General features: G+C 46.1%; 1 protein-coding gene across 4 annotated transcripts in view; it reads left to right on the forward strand.

Annotated features, from left to right (window-relative positions):
- Nucleotides 1-20666, forward strand: part of LOC130606857 (uncharacterized) — a 79744-nt gene that overhangs the window by 10355 nt on the left and 48723 nt on the right. For 3 of the 4 annotated variants that reach the window (XM_057423442.1, XM_057423439.1, XM_057423441.1), the window contains exon 8: nt 1558-2122. The exons of the other annotated variant lie outside the window; for it this stretch is intronic. In XM_057423442.1, coding sequence (XP_057279425.1) covers nt 1558-1877 — 320 coding nt within the window. In that variant the 3' untranslated portion in view covers nt 1878-2122. Of the gene's footprint in view, nt 1-1557; nt 2123-20666 lie in introns of those variants that run through there. 4 annotated transcript variants of the gene reach the window in all.

A 20666-nucleotide genomic window follows, 5' to 3' on the forward strand; every position in this document is an offset into this window, starting at 1 on the left:
CCTCAATACAATGGAGGTCTACAAGGATGAGGGACTAGAGCATCTCTCCTGTGAGGAAAGGCAGAGAGAGCTGGGACTGTTTAGCTTGGAGAAGAGAAGTCTCAGGAGGATCTTACTGATGTATATTGATATCTCAAGGGAGGGTGCAAAGAAGACAGAGCCAGGCTCTTCTTGGTGATGCCCAGTGACAGGACCAGAGGCAGTAGGAACAAAGTGAAACATGGGATGCTCTTCCTGAGTATCAGGAAACACTTGCTGTTATTTTTACTGTGAAGGTGACTGAGCACTAGCACAGGTTGCCTGGTGAGGTTTTGGAGTCTCCATCCTTGGAGATACCAAACAACTGTCCCACCTCAGCCCTTCTGTGATTCTTCCTCCCGCTCGAGGGAGGCTGTGGATGGAAACTCTTGGTACAGCTCATGCTCCCTGGGAGCAGTGAGTTGATGTGACAGCCAGCACCTGAACCTGGAGCTTAGCCTGGAGTATTTAACAGATGTTTAAATACTGGTAACAGCCCATGGTGTTTGCTGCTGTACTCTGTTCACTGGCTTTGTTGGCACTTCCAATTATAGCCTCTCCATGAGCCATAGCCTCCCTTTCCCCAGTCTGCTACTTTCTCTGCACCAGGGTTACAACTTGGCACATGTGAGCCTCTATTCCCCAAGACCTGCATCTTCTGGCCCTGATTGCTCAGAGCTTGCTGCTATAAGCAGAGTGTGGACAAGGGTGATTTATGAGTTACCTCTGCTGTAACTGATGTGATCAGCAAACCTGGTTGCTCCTCGGAGTGCCCTGTGCTCTCCTGGCACACTGTGTAGATCTTGGTGAGAAAGGCATTGATGTGTTTACCCCAGCTCTCCCCTGACATATTTGACACAAGGCTAAGCAGATGGCATGTGGTGCTTGCCTGTAATCAGAGCTGGCTAATGCAGTCTTGCAGAGTAATATGTCCTGCTAGACTGAAAGCAGCAATATTCTGCAATATGTACTCAAAACACTGCTGCTACTTTACCAAAACTACTTCTCATCCCTGCAGCATTGGAAGTGGCTTAAACCTGAATGTGACTTTGCAGCCAAATTGCATTTCTCCTCAATTCTCCCAGCTCCAAATTCATTAACCAGTTATGTAGTCCAAGCCTACCCAGGTCAGCTGGATGTTGTTCTATTAAGATAGAAATAATATGATAAATACATATTTATCCCTTTGGTCATGGAGAGGATCCCTTCACGTCTGTATGGGAATGGTAGCAGGTCTTTTAGCTTGCATGTAGCTGCACACGGGTTTGGCCATAGCTTTGCTCTAGGGTAGCACCAGCCCTGTGCTGCTCCTGCAGGCTGGCTGTTGATCTAAATATTTCTTTGGGATGGAGGTTTGGGAGAGATGCTCTGCCCCAGAGACAGTCATGAGGGTTTATTCAGGGCCGCAGGGGAGATGTTGACCCTGCTGGATGAGCATCCACAGCACTTGAGCACTGTGGTCATGATGTGGGGGACTTTGTGAGCACAGTAGAGACCACTTGGGGCAAGCAGGATGAGGCCATGGCCCTTCTCTTGCAGGGATCAGTTTCTTCCTCCGCCACGGCGACATCCTGGTGGGTGCAGCCATCATGGCTACCCTGTCAATGCTGGTGGCTGCAGGTGTCCTGTGCAGGGCAGCCATGCGGGGCCGGCACCCCAGGAGGAGCCTGAGCCCTGAGGAGCCCCCAGCGAGGGCTGCAGAGGAGCCGGTGATGGAGCTGCATGATCTGGGGCAGTGCCTGCGCCTTGACCCCTTCCAGCTGAAGCTGCGGGCCAGGCCCCCTGAATGGCTCTGGGCTGCCCGGGTCCACCCTGCCCAGGAGTACCAGGTGTTCCTGGAGCAGTCCCCCCAGCTCTGAGGGGGTCCCGGGGCTCCCTCAAACCCCCTTATGGCCCTGGTGACCTGTGCTGTCACTCCTGCCTTCCCCAGCTGACACAAGCCACTGGCTGTGTGAATGAGCCCTTCTGGTGTGTTTTATGGACCATAAATGTCCCATCACAGTCTTCCTTGTCTCGTGGTTTAATTTTTAATACTCACCTAGCTTGGAGAACAAAGTGCGTGTTCCACACTGCTGTGCATCTTCTCCTGACTTAGCCTGTATGAGAGCGGTGCAGAGCTGTCAGCGCACGGAAATTAAACACTTTTTTAAGGAAAAAAAAAACGCAAATGAGATATTTTCGTGTTTAGTTTAAGAGATTAAAAGTTATTTTGCATCTGCACTCAATGCTGCCTGCTTTCCCCTGTCCCTGAGGCAGAACTCTACGGGAAGCCCTGGCGTGACCTAAGGATCTGGGGCTGGGGGGCTTCTAGGCTGCGTGAGGAGCACCCCCAGAGCTTCACTTAGTGTTCTGGGGAGACTCCTGACCAGATTATGGCACATGGATCTCCTGTCACTGAATGATGGGGATAGCATCCTTGGTTCTTGCATGGATGCTGGTTGCTGCTAGCTGCGAAAAGCACCACTGCCAAGTAAATCCTCCTCTGGCAGTAAAGCACAGTTGTGTCCCCAGCTTGTCCTGCAGCTGAAGGCTATAACTTCTCTATTTGCTCAGTTTAGGGCTTTTAAAATTGGAACGACTTTTGTTCATTTTTCCCCCGTGTGAAGATGTGTGGATGGTGTGGTGGCAAATGTCCCACTGGAGGGCACTGTCTGCCACCAAAACCCAACAAGGGCTGCTGCTGCAGGGCTATACCCCTGCACGCTGGCCTGGGCAGCGGCTGCCAGATGTGAGGCACAGCTGGAGCTGGTGGTCCCCCAGTGAAAACAGGACTAGTTAGTGCAGCTCGTGGATAGTCTCTTTGCACTTGTTAAGCAGGTTTGGCCAAGATGTGCTAAGGAAGCGCGGGCTGACCGAAGCAGCTCCCACCACCGTCAGTGTGCCCGGCTCAGTGAGCTTTAAAGCGGCTGGAAAGGGCCCTGCTGTGTTTCTCTGCAGGGAAGGGGTGAGGATGCTGGTGAAGGAGGAAAAAGGGACCCCAGGGATTTCCTTAGAGTAACTATTTTCCATCCTTTCCCCCTAAAAAGCAATACCTATAACTCGTCTGTTGAATCATGGGAGGAGCAATACGTACAGCATGGAGGTGGATATGAAAAGGGCAGGGACTGCAGTATAAATTGGGGCACTATAAATGCCAGTGTGTGCAGGTGAGAGGAAAAAAAAAAACAGGTGAGAACGTGCTGCTTGCACTGAGATGATAAAAACCAGAGCATCCCTGGTGCTTGGCTGGCTGCTGTGGTGCCCCTTGGGTGAGGGACAGTGTGGCTCTCCAGTAACAGGCTCATCCAAAGCAGTTGATGCTGATGGGGTCCTCCTGCCTGCAGAGATATGCAAAGTAGAATGAATACTCCCTGCACACACTTCCTCAACAGCAGCACTTCGGTGCTGTTTAGTGCCATCCAGGTTTGGGTACCGATAAGGTTTAGACAAAAATAGGTCTCCCCAAGACATCTTGGTTGCTGCTTCCTGTGACATACATGGAGCAATCGGCTCTTGCTGTTTTCAAATTATTGCAAATAGCAAATCATTAAAATACAAACAGCTCCCTAGGAGGCAGCTAAATGTGTGCAAATTTTCATTGTGAAGAGAAGGAAAGCTCTCTCTGAAAGAGAAAGACTGTGCTTGTTTCCCCTTCGAGGTCAAAAAAAAGCAGCAGGGGCTACAATAATACTGTCCTTGTCTTGACCTTGGTTTTGGCTGGGCACCACATCCTCTTTTTCCTCCTTGGCTCCATAAAGGGGTCCAGGGAGCTCTTTCGGTTGAAAACTCCACTCTCTCCCAGTAAGGTTTGGATCCCAAAGCTAAGCAAGTAACAGGCAGATTGAGGCTTCTCCTGACTTTCCAGCTTTTCCAGAAGCAATGTGAGCTCTAGATGGTTCTCCTGCATGGGAAGCTGGCTCCTGGAATGCTCTCCAGGTTAGCAAAAGCTGTGTTATCTCCCCAGACCTGCAGTGCCATGCAGGAATGAGTTAAAGAAAACAATTTACCTTCCACAAACCTTCTGTATCACCATCCCCTGGCCTGCTATGAAACCAGTGCATCCCACTCCTTTCTATGGCCACAGTGTATTTCATCCCGTTTTAAGGGGGTTCCTCAAAATTGCTTTTCTCCATTGTGTGGTTGCTTGAAAGCAGCAGAAGCTGGTGTTTAGCTATTCCCTTTCACAATTTACTGAAGAAAGAGGTGACACACATTGGAAATGCAGCTGGTGCTTTCAAGAGCTCATGGCAGCTATTCAGTATTGCTGCTTCTATACATCATAGAGCTTCACACTCAAAGCCCTGCTTCTATATTAAAAAACCAAACATATTTCTATATTAAAAATTGCCCAACTGTACCACAAGCACATGCAATGCATGCTTGTCCACATCAAATGGTGGCCTGGGAGAGGTGCTGGTCTTCAAGCCTGCAAAAGGTGATGTTTTGCTGTCTTTAGGCATTTTCCTTTCTCTTTTTGAGTGTGCTGCTCTGGAAGGAGGCAGTGAGGTGATCTATGGCAGAGAGGAGCTGCTGCAAGCCCCAGGACCTCAGGGTTTCCAGTTCTAGTTTGCACTGTGATTTCCTCTGTGAGTTTGAATAAGACAACCTGGGGGTCAGCGACAGGCTTTGGGAGGAAATGCACACTTAATGATGAGCGTTGTGTTTGGCCCCGGGGAGCATGGGTTGTCCTGACCTGTGCACCCTGCTGAGGCAAGGGGTCTTCTCCCCAGAACCATAAGCACTCAGAGATGAGCAGTCCCTGTGTTCCCCAAAGCAGGGGTGCCCTAAGAGGGTGGATGAAGACCCACATCTGGGAGCGTGCTCCAGCTACAAAGCATGGAGACATCCTGCAGCATCCTCTGCTGTGCAAGGGGGGGTGGGATGACTGCTTGGCAGCTTTCAGTCAAGGCACCAAAACACTGAGATACAGATATATATTGTCTTTACATGCACATACACAAGTAGGTGATGGGCTGGAGGCCGCTTCCTCTTCATGGAGTGATTCTACTTTTCACTGATGTGTCAGAGAAGGGATTGAATGAAAGACCCTCCCCTTGTTTGTTTGCTTGTCACAAATACCTACGATATTGCAGACATGAAGTGGTTTAAGAAATCTGATCTGTGCTGTGATGATTCCCAGCCCTGCCTGTTGTAGCTGTATCATTAATCACCTTCCACACACGATGTTATGCTACTGCAAAGCGCTGCTGGGATGTCTGGCAGTGATGTAGAATTCTCTCCCTTTAATGGCTCATCCCTGCTCCAACGTTATGGCTAGGAGGTATATTCTCAGTGATGTTCCAATGTACCACAGATAATATACCCGAGGAGGGAGTCAGTGCTTCCCCCCTGGAGCATGCACTGCCTGCACCCGACTGGTGCGTGGTTAGTGCAACCCATGAGCACCTGGCAAGAAAAGAAGGAGATGCAAGGATGGAATTGGCTTGCTTGGTCTGCATGCTGTGAGAGGGAAAGAGATGATGTCATTCCTGAAAAAGACCATCAGCTGAGCTGCCATTTGTTGAGGATGGATGTCAGGCAGGATATGTGTGGCACGGGCAGCAGAAGGAGCAGACTGGAAGGGTTTCTGTTCCCGGGTAGGGCTCCAGCTACCTGCATCTTCGCTGGCTTTCCCGTTTGTAGAAATGTGATGTAATCCTTGCCTCATGCAAAGGGATGCTCTGCTCTGAGTCTGCTTATGTGCAAGGGGCTGCAGAACTGCAAACCATTTATGCCCTCCTATGTGAGAAAAAAGTCAGACACCACCTTTCCTGATGTAATACAAGTGGTTTCTTTTACAGCTCACTCTTTGAGAGATGTGAGAGGGTTCCTCTGAGATTTTGGGGGCTTGCGGTTGTTTCTGGGGCTGGCAGAGCCAGGAAAGGGCACCTGAGTTATGTTGTGTCCAGCTCCTGAAGCAGGTGTCTTGGAAATTCTTGCTCAGCCAGGCTTGGGCTGGACTCCCAGTGAGAGATTGCCCTGAGCAAGCAGCCTCCAGGCTCTGAGGCTGTTGTTTCTCAGGCAGTGAGGAAAATGGGCAAAGCTCTGCGTGCCTTTGCCCAGCATGTTTGCTCTTAAACCTGGGAGCAGGGAATAACTAATGCTGTGGGGAGAGTCCCCAGCATTTAACCTACTTACTCCAGCCTATTCCCATGCACTAAGTTTGCCCAGAGAAGCTGTGGCTGCCCCATCCCTGCTAGTGTTCAAGGCCAGGTTGGATGGGGCTTGGAGCAACCTGCTCTAGTGGAAGGTGTCCCTGCCCATGGCAGGGAGCTGGAACTGGATCAACTTTAAGGTTCCTTCCAACCCAAACCATTCTATGACTTTATTACTTAAATTCACACTGTAAATCACTGCAACTACCACTGCAGCACAGCCAACTGCTGTGGAAGGACCCGGCTGCGTGGAGTTGGTTTCAGCATGTTATTTCTATTGCTTGCATTCTATTCCTGCAGCCCTTCATCCAGACAAAATACCTTTATGATGCTCATGCACTGGCCCAGGGGGAGAGAGAAAAGCCCAGTGCAGCAATGTGCCCAGGCAGGGCTTGCTGCAACCAAACCCGCTACAGCAGCAGGTCCATCTGTGCTTGGTGTGAAAGTGGGAGGTGGCATGCTGCCTCTCTTCTTATCAGGTGTGAAGTGACAGCACCTGCCCCTCATGGCTGTGTTTGGAGTAATGTCAGGCTTTTATTGGAAGCATCTAAGGTGCACATGTGACCCTTGGTGAAACACAGCAGGACTTAGATCCGGATGTCAAGCCCATCATAAGCAATATGTGTTACAGTTTCCCTATTACAAATGTCTGCTGTTTCAGTCCCAAATGATGTTGCTTTTTATTCTCCACTACGGCTGAAGGAGCCCTGCTTTGCCTCATGAACACCAGCTGGCTTTAGGAACAGTCCGTCCCTCCTTTCCTGCTCTCCCAAGTCAAATCAAGAGGGGCTGAATTTCTTCCCTCCCTCTGCTGCAAGCCAGGGCATTGGCACCTGCCCTTCACTCTCATCTGTGGTGGAATGAATTAACAGACAATAAAACAAGACAAATCTGCTAGATGTGTAAATCTGAATTCAGGCACTGCAGCCTGAGATTGACTGGAAGCTCTGCTGCTTCTGACATCCAAAATGAATTTGTCACCTGGCTGTGCAGCACTCTGCTCGCTCACGGCCCTTGGCCATGTGAAATGACGCGCTGGTGATTTATGGGCCAGGAGGTATGAGTTTTTTTGTGGCAGGAACTTTCATGCATTATTGCTGGGTGACTGTGGTGTGTGCAGAGGTTTCAGAGGGTCTGTGATTTACTTGGAGACTGGGCGATATCCTAGGAGCTGCAGGGGAGGAATGGTATTTGAACGTCAGCTGATTTATGCTGTTTGAGGCATTTACTGAGCCCTGATTGAACTCATTCTTCTCAGATGATTCAAACTAATCTGATTATTTTTTTCCCTGGGTTTTGAAGCAGGGAAAGCCTTGTCTTGCTACAAAGCACTGTCCTTGGACAGGGATCACCAAGCTAGGGGAGAAGATGTGGATCCTAGAAAGGAGTTTGCTTTCCTTTCCCACAATCAGGAGAGAGCTGGGAAAGGAATATGGATGCCTGCACCCTGCTGGGACACCACTTGTGTGTCTTCTGCTGCTCCTGAATGTGTGCCCATTGGTAGAGGCTCATGAAGTTATTATCACATCAAGGGAGATCTCCAGAGGCTAAAATGTCCTCATTGGCCCTGGTAGATTTCAGACACCCCTCCTGCTGACCTCCTCCTCTCACCCTCTTTTTCCATTGCATCTGTGTGCTGGGGAGGAACCTCAGGCACATGTAGGGCTTCATTTAAGGTACTAGCTGGCAGAGCAGTAAATGGGCCGTAAGTGAGCAAAGAGGGGATTTTCATGGACAGATGATAGAGAGATGTTTGTAGGCGTGGGGATGAGATCAGGGACCAGAATGATGCTTCAGCCTTTGCTGCAACTGCTCCGTGTTGCAGCAGCAGTGGAAAGAGCAGGGGAAAAAAGCTTCCTTCTTCCTACAGATGCTTTTAAGTGCCATTGATGACTCTGGCAGGATGAAATTAGCCATGTCCAGAGGTGGGTAAACTGCCCAACTCTCATCTCTCCATCTCCTCAGAGCAATGTGAATGCATCACTGTGCTTGTTCTAACCAGGCAGCAGATGAAAATTACAACTGGCCTTGCATTAAACTTTGTGCTTTAGCAAACTGGCTAGCCACATGGCTATGTACTGAAGCATCGCTGTTGTATGAGGCACTCTCCACCAGACTGAAACTCTCCTGGTCATGACCATTACATGCAAGGTGCATACATATATGATGTCCTGAGCAATCCCTTGCAGTAAAGGAGAATGTGGACGCTCCAGCGAGCTCACAACCCCACCGGTGGGCGGGAATAAGCTCTCTGCAGGCAGGCAAAGCTCATTGCAAGTTGTCTCTGATCGCAGTGCAGAAGACTGGAATGAAACCAAAGGCTGAAGCCCAAGGGAAATGGTTTCAGCTTATTGCTGCTGTTCAAAAGTGCAGGCAGTCGTGGGACTGGGTGGGTGATGAAAATGATTGTGATTTGGAAGGGTCCCTGAATGAAAAGCTTAGGAACTGAAGCAGCTTAAAGGGGAAAGAAACAAAAGACTGTAGTAATAGTGTATCCGCTAACTGGCTTGCCTCACTGTACAGGAATGAGGGGACGCTCCCTGGAAGCAATCTGAAAGGCAAACTTTAAACTCATAAAGGAAATACTAGTTTTTAATGATGTGAAATGGGGCACTGGAGTTCACTGGCAGCAGATACAGCTGCGAGCAAGTGCTGCAGTGCCCGGATGGGAGTTAGGTACAGGGACAACTGAGGACAGCCCACAGTTAAGTGAAAATACACAGTGAAGGGGCTGAAAGTTTCCTGCTTCAGGAGGGGATTTCTTTGCACAGCTGACTAAACCACATGGGGCTGATGTTATGGCATGGCACCTACAGCTGGGACTGAGCAGCATAGGGTCATGCCATCCAAGGATGAGGACCTTTGCTCAGTGCCTCAGCCAAAACACGCCTTTTTGCATGGGCTGGCATGCTGCTCTGTGGTGGAAACAGCTCCTTGTTCCCTGTTGAGCACTGGCACACGCTCCTAGGGCTTTTCTGCCAGCAGAGAAAAGTGGAAATGTGGCTTTATGCTGTGGTTTGAATGGCACTAGGCTGGTGAGGCTGTAATATAACCACAAACCGAGGACAGTCCCTCCTGAGAAAGTGCCCATCCAAGTGAGTGATTGCAATGAGGAAAAATGCAGTGAATATGGCTAAGAAATTACTTGGGAATGGTGGGAAAGCCCCATCTCCTGGAAAGCTCAGGCTGCTTCTGAACAGTGATTGCACACTGGTCTTCCCCCAGGGTAGCCATTTGAGAGCCAGTGATGCTAGTTTGAAAGTCCAAACACTTAGACATCCCACTTAGACTGTGGGACGGCCATCCCAGATGTAGGAAGGCTTGGAGTGACCGCAAATCCCTCAACTTCAGTCAGGGCTGGGCTGCTGCAGAAGGTACAGGTTTGGCCACACAACCCGGTGTGCAGCAAGACAGCAACTGAGCACTGCAGGGATGGGGCAAGCATAGGGAGGGCAGGCTTGGGGAGCCTGTGGCTTTGCATCTGAGCAACTTTTTAGCTGAAAGCTTTAAATTAAGCCATCCTGTGATGTAGGTTTGAGGACTGACTGTGACAACATCAGTGTTGACATGAGCGGAGGCTGAAGCAGTTTCCAGTTAGGCATTGCTACGCTGTGATAGAGGTGTGGTGGATGTATTGAGTGTAGATATAGCTGTGTCAGCTTCAAATTAACCAGGCAGAGCAGAGCAATGAAGCTTGCTCCATTGTAAAAAGATGGCGTTTTTCTTCCAGCCTGGTTTAAAAGCTTGCTCTCCTATTTCTTACATCTTCAGAGGCAGCAGCTCAGGCTCCCTGCCCGCCCTGTGGATATCGCATAAGAGTTTTATTTCTTCATTTGAGCTGCTGCCGCATACACAGTTATTACCTGCAGATGTGTGTGTGCAAGCACGGGCTCTGAGGGGATGGAGCAGAGAAGCTGGCTTTGTGGTGGTGAGGAGCGCTGTCTAAATATCGAGATTTCCTGGAAGGAGGCAGCACATACTGTGAATTGGGTCTGTTCCCAGAGCATCTTAACTTGCAAGTGATTAGCTGTTAATTATTATGCTATAAATTACTTAATAAATGAGTATTCTTCACAGCACCTATTGTACCACATGACATCTGCTAAGCTGTGCGAAATACACATAATTACTGTCTCAGAAATGTAATTATAGCTGTTTTCCCCCAAAATTCTTGTGCAGCCGCCAGCCATAGCATGGGCGCGTGGTCCAGGGCAATGTGCAGGCTGTGCCATTGTGCACCACCAGCCTCTTGTCCCCAGCTCAAGCTTGCTTTCAGCTTTCCAGGGAATGCTGGGATTCACAGACTCATAGAATAGTTAGGGTTGGAAAGGACCTTAAGACCATCCAGTTCCAACCCCCTGCCATGGGCAGGAACACCTCACACTAGACCACATCACCCAAATTCAACTAGATTCAACTTATGGAAGGCGAAAAAGCTGTGCCCACCTGCCCATTGCCTGTGTTTCAGCCTCAGCATCAGACTTCAAAGCACTCCGAGGATAACATCAAGCTCTCTGTAGCTAGCTTTAAAAAAAAGCTAAAAAATTCCCACTAAACACACTGGTTTTATCCCAGCTTTGTTTGGAAATGTTTTTGCAGTGTAAGGCTTTAATAGTTAAAACTCCAAGAAGAGCGCATTCTCCTGCTGGGGTACTTCAGTTCAGAATGTTTTTGCAGTGACTTAATTTTGTTTATGGCCCTGAAGAGGGAGTGGTGAAGTCTCTTAACTGAGATCATCAAAATATTTATGCTGGTATGTGCGTTTTAGACCTGCCCTTGAAATCATTCAGCTTAGCTGTGGCTTGACTTGTTTTGGCCATTTGAGCTCTAATTTCTGCCCCCCCCGTACTTCTTGTAGGTCAGACTTGCTGTAATTGGCCATGGGACTGTGTAATTGTGGGTTTGGGTGTTTTCAGCTGGTTTTTGGGACATGCAGTGGTCTTGTGGTCAAGTGGGCTTGTTCAGAGGTGGAAGGGGAAGTAGGGATGGAAAAGTGCAGCAGAAAAACATCTGCACATGGCTGAGTAAGTGCAATAGTTTAAACTTATTTAAGAGGGTTTCTAACACACTGAGGCAAAGTGCCTCTCTTAAGGGTGCGCTGCGCATGTGAAAGATACATTGCAATAAAGAGGTGCTTGATAATGCTAACTGCAGTAGGATTTTGGTCTTAGCTTCGACAGTTAAGCTGCATGGTCACAGTGACAACGGACAACTTTATTCTAGGATCTCCATGTTCCTCTGTAAGTCCCTCAGACCTTGTCATGCTCTCCACTTCTCCACTCTGGAGACAGACCATGGAAAAGACCTGACAGGGTTTCAAAGGTACAACCTGGGAGCTTTTAAGGTGATCAGATTTTAGGGTTTCTTTAAGGGGATGATGGGCATTTTCTAGAAGTTAAATCTCTTGAAGCAGACAGCTGAAGTCGGTCTATCCTGGAGAAGGAACCATGTGCTGCATCTCAGCCCAGGGCTGTCCTCTCACTGCACACCAGAAATTTCCAAAGCACTTTTTGTTGCACTGCTTCAGATTCTGGGTGTGTTTGCTCTTTATTTCTCCCCAGCATAGGAAAGGAGGAAAATAATCCTTTTTCTATTACAACTGGTGGTGCTACACCCACCCACACTGCCTCTCCCTGTGCCCATGCTGGTTACAGAGCATCTACTGCATCTCCCCAGTGACAGTTCCGGTGCTGGCTGTTTACATTTTCTTTTCTATGTTAAGGAGAATGAAGGCACCTGAGATAGACAGAAGGTTTAGATGACTTTGGAAGGTTTCAGCAGTGAATAAAGCCCAACCACTGTAACTGTGCTTGTCTCCTGCCACAGCTTCTTCATAAGCTGGAAGGGAGCAGGAAGCTATCAACAAGGATAATAAGCAGTAGACATTACAATGGGGGTTTCTTACATTGCTAGCAAGAGAAAAAGCTGCCCTGCCCTTCTGCTGGCTGAAAACAGCATAGAAGGTATTTCCAATATTTCCCCCCCCAAAAAAAAGATTCCAGACAACAGCATCCATGTAAGTTCATGCTGTAGACATGTGAAGCTGATGTCTCAATTTATTTTATATTCCAAATCACACTGATGCAGCAGCAGACAAACAAGATCATTGCTCTGAACACAGCCCTGAAGGGCACCATTCACATGTCTACCACATCAAAACCACACAGAAGTGAGGGCAGGAACAAGCTACATGTTAGAAAGCCTACAGGGTTTTAATGATGTATAGTAAATGGGTACTAAATAACAGGGCTGTCACTGCAAGGCTGCTGAAGCACTGAGCTAGCTGTATGTGTCTGTTCTGCATACAAACAGCACTGGGATTTCTGCAGGGCTGAGTCGCACCTGCCTTGAAAAGTGCCTAATTCCCATAAAAGTATGGGAAAAGCTGTGTTCTGAATATCCTTCATAAGGGATGGTGTTCTGATGGTATAAAATGGGCAATACTCTATTACGTATGTGGCAAGCAGGACTGGCTCAAGTCTTGCAGCTCTGGGGGAGAAGGGTCCATCAGCCTTCAGACCTAGAATATCACTTGTTCACGGGCTGATTTCAGGAGAACTAACAATAAAGCAGTAAAAGGGCTCAAAGCACTGAGCAGTTTCTCTAAACATCCCAATCCTCCAAGCATGAAGAACAGTAAGAAAATATTTATGTATTTTTACAAGGTCAAAATACTTGTTCAGCGGGACAATGGGCAGAGCTCTTAACTTAAAGAGATTTTGTTCCCCCCAAGGGCTTATTAATTCTTTAATTAAAATTAATTCTTAAATTATTATTTTTTTTTTTTTTTCATGCTTGAAATAGGATAATATCAATTTTTGAGTGTCTGGTCCTCTGAAACATACCAGACAGTGCAGACACCTTTTGCGGATAAAAAGATACCAGGTGACATTTTTGGAAGTCACTGGTTTTCTGCAGACCTCATGAGAAATAAATAGTATTTACCCAAGGTGCTGGGGTGGGGGAAACACAACTGATTTCTCACTCAAGTGGGATTAAGTCCAGAGGAGGGCCACAAGGATGATCAGGGGACTGGAGCACCTCCCATATGAAGATAGGATGAGAAAGTTGGGGCTGTTCAGCCTGGAGAAGAGAAGGCTGCGTGGAGACCTCATAGCAGCCTTCCAGTATCTGAAGGGGGCCTATAGGAATGCTGGGGAGGGACTCTTCATTAGGGACTGTAGAGATAGGACAAGGGGTAACGGGTTAAAACTTAAACAAGGGGAGTTTAGATTGGATATAAGGAGGAAGTTCTTTACTGTAAGGGTGGTGAGGCACTGGAATGGGTTGCCCAGGGAAGCTGTGAATGCTCCATCCCTGGCAGTGTTCAAGACCAGGTTGGACAGTGCCTTGGGTGGCATGGTTTAGTGTGAGGCGTCCCTGCCCATGGCAGGGGGGGTGGAACTTGATGATCTTAAGGTCCTTTCCAACCCTAACTATTCTATGATTCTCTGTATGTCCTCAGCACTTCTGTGCTTACTCGGACACAGTAGTATGAATGTAGGTTGGACACCGAGGTCCTGCTCAAGCTCCTGTCACAGCTGGTGACCATGCCAGGCTGGAGTATTATCAACTGGCAGCCAGCCAGCACTAAAAATTCAAGCCTCTGACTGCCTGATTAACCACCATCAACACAGCCTGAAACAACGGCAGCTGGCCATATGGTGGAATTAAAACAGCAAACAGCCTCTTCCTTGGATCCCAATGAGGGTTCATCTTCCCAGAGTTAAAATCCCCATTGGCAGGGGCTGGATTTCAGGGCAGTGGCGGCACCATTTGTATCTGCCATATCCACCCCCTAGGAGGGTCTCAAAGCTGCCCCGTGCCCAGGGACTGGCTTCGCTGAAGGATCCCTTGGCACACTGGGTGGGAATGTGCTGTCCATGGAGCACAGGGAGCTGTACGGCTGCTTCCTGGACCAGCACTGTTCCTTTAGCAATGTATAATTGAAAGCTGTACTAAGAAATGTGAACAGGAGCAAACATGCCCCATGCTACTCATAGCTGTTGGGCTGCTTTGTTGCAGGTAATGTTCAAGACTGAAACAAATTACTCTTTCAGTGCATCCTGAATTATCCTTTATAAACCTTCTTTTCTAACCTCTGTTATCACTGCAATATTTCATAGCTCTAGAAACCCCCCAAATATTCCAGAACAAAGCAATCCACAGCTTTCCTTCATTTCAGTCTTCTGTATCCTAGGGCTGTCCTAACCAAGTGAGTTTTTATTGTGTCTCATCTCACTGTTGCTGACAGCAACCAGGCTGGCTAATCCTTCTGCTGCTGCCTTACCAGTATGTTTTCTAATTCATTGTTTGTCCATTTTACTTTCACAGCTTTTAGGATGTTTTTTCTTGTTTCCCCTACCCCAAAATTTCAGGACACTTTTGGCTGCCATCTGTGATCGCTCAGCCTGGTAAGTGGTAATGTACAAAGACATGCAGGTAGTTAATATTGGGAGCCTGATTTTGGCAGCTGCCATCACATTTTCTCCAGCTGTGAAAGACAGAAATGTCAATATTCTCCTAGACTGACAACAAGGACAGACTTCCATTACAGGTGAGAGCGGTGAAAGAGCAGAGAACCACTATATGATCCAATGTCCATATGCACAGCACGTGCATTTGCATGTATGACGAACACTAACCTCCATGATTTACATGGAGCTTACCTGCCAATGCTGGCCCCACACGGCACACAAACCCTGGTGACAAGAACTTACCATTCTTAGGGTACAGGTTGCAGCTGCTTCTTTTTTCCTTCTAAATAGTTCTAAATTCTTAAGCTCTGCCTTGCACTCAGGGGTGGGGGTCAAGGACATTGCCTCTTTGTTTAGAGAAATACAGGCTTCACTGTGCTGATTGCTCTGGTAGGAGTGTGCTACCACATGGGAACCAGTGCCTTAGTGGCAGGAGCATGTTTTTTCTGCTGTCTATCAATAAAAGCAGCTCTATCAAATAACTGGACAAGCTGCAATTTTTATTTTTAATTTTTGGCATATGAGAGCACTTTTAATTTTGAATAGATGAATATTTAATAATTCCTATCACTGCCTAAAAGTTTATGTGTGTATGTAGCAGGGAGTGCTCATCTGCTTGCTTGTTACTCTTAGCACAGGACTGCAAATACTGCATAGACGTAAAGGGGACTGCTTTTCTATTTATATATGTATGTATGTATATACACATACATGTTTGCAGGCAGAGGGTACTAGTAGTTTAGGGCCTCCTAGCACTGGACAAACATGTATTTCATTCAGTGTGATGAATTTTTTAAAAAAAGGGGAAAGAAAATTATTGCCAAATGTCAAAACTGAGTGGTGTTTCTTTTTGGTGGCTACGTCAGCTGAAAATACTTGCTCTCATCACATGCTCTTCTGTGTGGCACACTTGAGCAGTTCACCAGGACAATCCTGCATCACTTGCTGTTCCTCACTGAGTGTTCTTGTACCTCTTGGGGATGAAGAGACATCTGCTAATCAGCCAAAGTTACATCCGGGGCATCCCACACAGCTGTCCCCATTCAGCCCATTAATTCTGCTTTTCAAGTTCTTTCAAGCAAGGTTGTGCTCTTCTGGAGGTAACTTCTCAGAGTGGTGTTGGTCTTTCAAAAGAGCTGTGGCTTTGAGATAAAGCCTGATGTAAACAGCAATCAACCAGTTATCCTTTCCTAGGAGCATAGCTTTGTCTCGGCTGAAAGATGCTAACAGCTTTTGGAGGTATGTTTCTAACAGCATGATGACCTTGAAATTTTTCCATCATTGCAGTCTTGGTACAGACTGCTCAGCTATGCTTCAGGGTACCCTGAGCCACTATGACTGCATCCAGGGCACTTGGAATATTGGGATGCTTGCAGCATGCTGAGGATTTTCTACTTCCAACAATTCAGGTAGTTCCTCATAGACTGCTGGAATAGTTTGTGTGACTATTGGAAGATCCTTGGCAAAACACTCCTCCATCCCACCCTCTGTTTTTATGCATTCCCTGTTAACCATGCTGACTCATTTGACGAGAAAAAGAGTGAGCTGCCTCCAGGACCTTCCAAGAGAAGGTATTGCTCAAAGGCTTGTTCAATTACTCCCAGCTGCTTTTACAAATGGAGGATTTGTGGCGTTTCTGGTTGTGGTAAGATTTTGCTTCTGGTTGTGGTTAAGATTTTGCTTCAAACTGTGGCGTTTTAAAAACAAAAAAAAATTGAATATAGAGTCCTTTAGCTATATATTTTAATTGTTGACTTTTACATGAATATGCTGCAGTCATAAGCATACTTGGGTATCTTCTGTGAGTTTTAGTACGGTGATAAATTCTGCATTACCTGTGCAAAAAGCCATGAGGTCAATGGCAAAACAAAGAGAGAACAACTGTTGAAGGAAAAACCCTTTCTGTAAGTCAAACAGGAGGTCAAACACTGATTGATAGGGATCACTCTACATTGACACAAGCAGTAGGTTTCTCTTTTAGCAGCTGATGACCAGTAGCTGCACACGACAAGAGGTTCTGTTCAAAGCTTCAGCCTCCTATAAGTTTTCTCTGTGTAAAAGAGTAAGAAATAAATTTCCCTTGGCATTAGCAGTATAAGGGATTAGGAACAGCTATCTCTGGTATTCTCACCTTACTGAATTCAGCTTATGGAAGCTCTGTAAATTGAGAACGTGGTAACTAAAGAGCATTCAAGCATTTTTTCTTGCATTTTTTACTTGGGAACAGTATGGGTCTACTAGTGTGAATAAAGAAGTGTCTTTTCTATCCCTAAAGAACAACAGTAGCTTCTTTCATAGACTGCAGGAACTTCTTTCATAACACTGGATGTTCAAGGCAGGTCTCAAGGAAGTCACCAATACTTCCTAAACTCACTGTGGAAGCCATAGTTCTTAGCATGGTTGTGCTTACAGCTGTCTGCCAGATTTGTTCATTTCTTTCTATGGTTTCTCTCTTGTGCTCATGTCTCTTACCTAGTATGTGCTTTCCAGGACCTGTATTTTTATTACTTTCAAACCTTGGATCATCTGAAGAAGAAAGTGCTTTTTCATAAGAAGCTGTGAAAGTTGCATGTATTCGATGAATGTGGAACTGTGTCCTGTAGGCTGCTGCACAGCTGGGGGAACAACGTCTTCCCTGAATCCTTACAAGACTTCAAGCTAGTAAATTAGCACATTTATTTCCTTTTAATAAATCCTCTGCTTCATGTACCCAGGGGCTCCTTCAGGGACATCCATCATCAACATTCTCATTTTCCTTCACTGTTACACTTCTTGACCCTATTTATTCTGTTATCGTTTCAATTCTTCTTGGTCTTACCAGCAGACCCTTATATACTGCTCTGCCTGCCTCCTATGGAAGACCACTTTATTATGTTTGCTTTATTTGAATCACTGAAGAAAGTCCTTTTTTATTGCTGCCATCTGATCTTTGTCCTGGAGAAACAAAATTTCTTTTTAAAAGAAATGATCTCTGCAGCCTTACCCAGCTATCAAATATTACTATCGACTATCTTATCAGACCGTGTAATGATGCCAGTTCTACCTGCTTCTTTAACTAGTTAAAGATTACCACTAAGTCTAGTCTAGTTTATAAGAGACAAAGGCAAAAGTAAAATGCATGATCTCCTTGCTCTGGGTACAATTCTTTCAGCAATCTGAAAGAGTGCATTGTTGATATAGGAAGGTTAATGCCGTACTCCCTTTTTTTATCGTCTGTTTTTTTCCTATCAAATCTGTGCCTTATCTCATGTCTGCTTTATCACATCTGCTTGAGTAAGCTACATAATTGAAGCCTCTTCCAAATTTAATTTCCCCTCCTTGGAAGTCCTACTACTATTAAAAAATAAATCCTTTTACAAAGTCTATTTTAGGCAAGGAGCACAGCCAAGTTCAGGTATTAACAACTCAGCAACTATGCCCTTGAACACACAACTCATCTTCAAATTGATCAGAAACCTAAAAAAAAAGAGCATTTTAAGATAATATGCCTGTTCCTCATTTCTTTTCTTCAGTGAAAGGAAAATATGTTGGTACAAATTTCCTTTAAATTGGCTGTTGGCTTTTCTTAACAGTAAACTTAGTGAAATAAAATAATTGAGTTCACTACGCAGACTTTTGGCATTCAAAGACCTTGCTCATGAAGGGAGAGCTATCAGCAGCCCTCTAGATTATAAAAAAATATGTTTTGAAGTTTTCTCTGCACAAACCCTAGTGTGGCAAAAAGCTGATATTACACAGCTTGTGTTCAAAACTGCCAAGATGCTGCTCAATGAACTTCCACTTGTTTCCAGTGTTCTTAAGTTCCTTCCTTTCACCTTTGTTTCCACCTGTTCTCTGTGTGTCTGTAACACCAAGCCCCCTTGCTCCCCAAGCACCTGCTTTGCTGAATCTTAAATTCTTATGTTCTCTTTGTGTATATTTTGCACTGCAAGATGAGTGTATTCTTCTTGTTATGGAACTATATACCTCCTCATAGCTGTCTGAGTAATAGGGCAAGGAAGACTTCTGAATCATAGAATAGTTAAGGTTGGAGAGGACCTTAAGATCTTCTAGTTCCAAACCCCCTGCCATGGGCAGGGACACCTCACACTAAACCATGTCACCCAAGGCTCTGTCCAACCTGGCCTTGAACACTGCCAGGGATGGAGCATTCACAATCTCCCTGGGCAACCCATTCCAGTGCCTCACCACCCTAACAGGAAAGAACTTCTTCCTTATATCCAATCTAAATTTCCCCTGTTTAAGTTTGAACCCATTACTCCTTGTCCCATCACTACAGTCCCTAATGAAGAGTACCTCTCCAGCATCCTTATAGGCCCCCTTCAGATACTGGAAGGCTGCTATGAGGTCTCCACGCAGCCTTCTCCTCTCCAGGCTGAACAGTCCCAACTTTCTCAGCCTGTCTTCATACGGTCCCCTGATCATCCTCGTGGCCTCCTCTGGACTTGTTCCAACAGTTCCATGTCCTTTTTATGTTGAGGACACCAGAACTGTACACAGTACTCCAAGTTGAGGTCTCACAAGAGCAGAGGGGCAGAATTACCTCCACCTTCTGAAGGGCTGTTAGCTTTCCTTTTGTGCGTCCCTTTGAAGTTTCCAAGCACCTTTCACTGCTTCTGGTCTGTTTTGGCAATTATTCCTGAATTTCTTCATTAAAAACAAGGCAAGCTTTCCTATGTTTTTCTTTAAAACATCAATGCCATTATTGCAGCTTTGCTCTTGATGCTAGGAAGTTCCTCCATTTGTTTTCTCATTTATACTTATTGTGCAAGTACCTTCTCTAGTGTTTTTTCCCCCTTTTCTTCTCATGTACTTCACCTGACACTTTTTTCAGTACAATTCTCTTTTCTGTTCTCCTGAGTGTTACTGTAATTTTCTTGTCTCTGAACACATAAGGAGTATAAAACTCATGGAAAACTACAGCTGTAGGCACTGAATGGGAGTTCTAGGCTTTGGGAGTTGCAGAATTTATTCATAATTAAATGTTTAAGCTGGTAATGATGAAATTAGGAATAAATGAGTAGGTCTGTTAGGAAACCTGAGAAGAGAGAATGCAGAAATCTTGTGTTTACCAAGTATGTGGCTGGAGCTTTAAGTTCCAGATTGGTTTCTACCTTAAGCATTTCCAGGCAACATTATTTCTAACTCTGTTTCTCTGAATTCTGTTTTCTGTATTGCCTTATTGATGTTTTCCCTCCCATCCTAAAGAGTGTCTTTGGCTCTTGATAATTGTTTTACATGGCAATTTGACCTTCCAAGTGCATAATTTCCTTATCACCAGAAGCAAAGATTCTGAGTCATATGTCATGGCTTTAGATGGGAGGCCAGTACCTTGTTGTCAGCACTGGTGTACGGTTTACTTTTATTCATCTTTATGTTGTATTTGATGTACTTGATTTTAAAAGCCTTCCCTCCCTTTACACTCTTAATTTCACAAAAGAGTTAAAACTTGTTAAGGTGATACAAGAAAGAAAATAAAAGGATATACCATTTTCTAGTTAAGGCAAGAGGTTGGATTACTGTACCATCTCAGTGCACTTCCCTACTAATCTCTGATAGTGGGCTTTTAATAAAGGGAGCAGGCAAGACACGTGAAGAACAAAAGGCATAGCCATTGCCTTAGTGTCTTTTCTAAGCTGTCCCAGTGCTTGTCCTGTCAACGGTTTTGAGGGCAGACTCGGAGAGCTGGTGTCCCTATCAGAAAAACAGTGCTTTCCCTTAACTTGCATGTTCTCTTAGACAAATTACTGGGAGATATCAAAAGCTAGCAGTGCTCAGCTTCCATGCTGCATCTTTAACTTGTATTTCTCTTAACACCCTGTTTTTCTTAGTGGTGGATGTGAACTCCTTGGAGGTCTACTCTAGATCCATGGCCCAAAAGGGCATCCATCGATGTTAGTCCCATCGTATTTGGGCAGGAAGAGGCAGCTCTGTATGGCTACCAAAGCACTAAGACACCTGAGTTTACAATCATTGGAGAAAACAGGCTCCAAGGTATTTGATGTTTCTCTTTGGCCTGCCAGGACCTATTATGCCA

This window comes from Pezoporus wallicus, unplaced genomic scaffold, assembly GCF_028554395.1.
Source record: "Pezoporus wallicus isolate ANWC-B61680 ecotype Strahan unplaced genomic scaffold, APGP_CSIRO_Pwel_v1 contig_4191, whole genome shotgun sequence".
NCBI lineage: Eukaryota > Metazoa > Chordata > Aves > Psittaciformes > Psittacidae > Pezoporus > Pezoporus wallicus.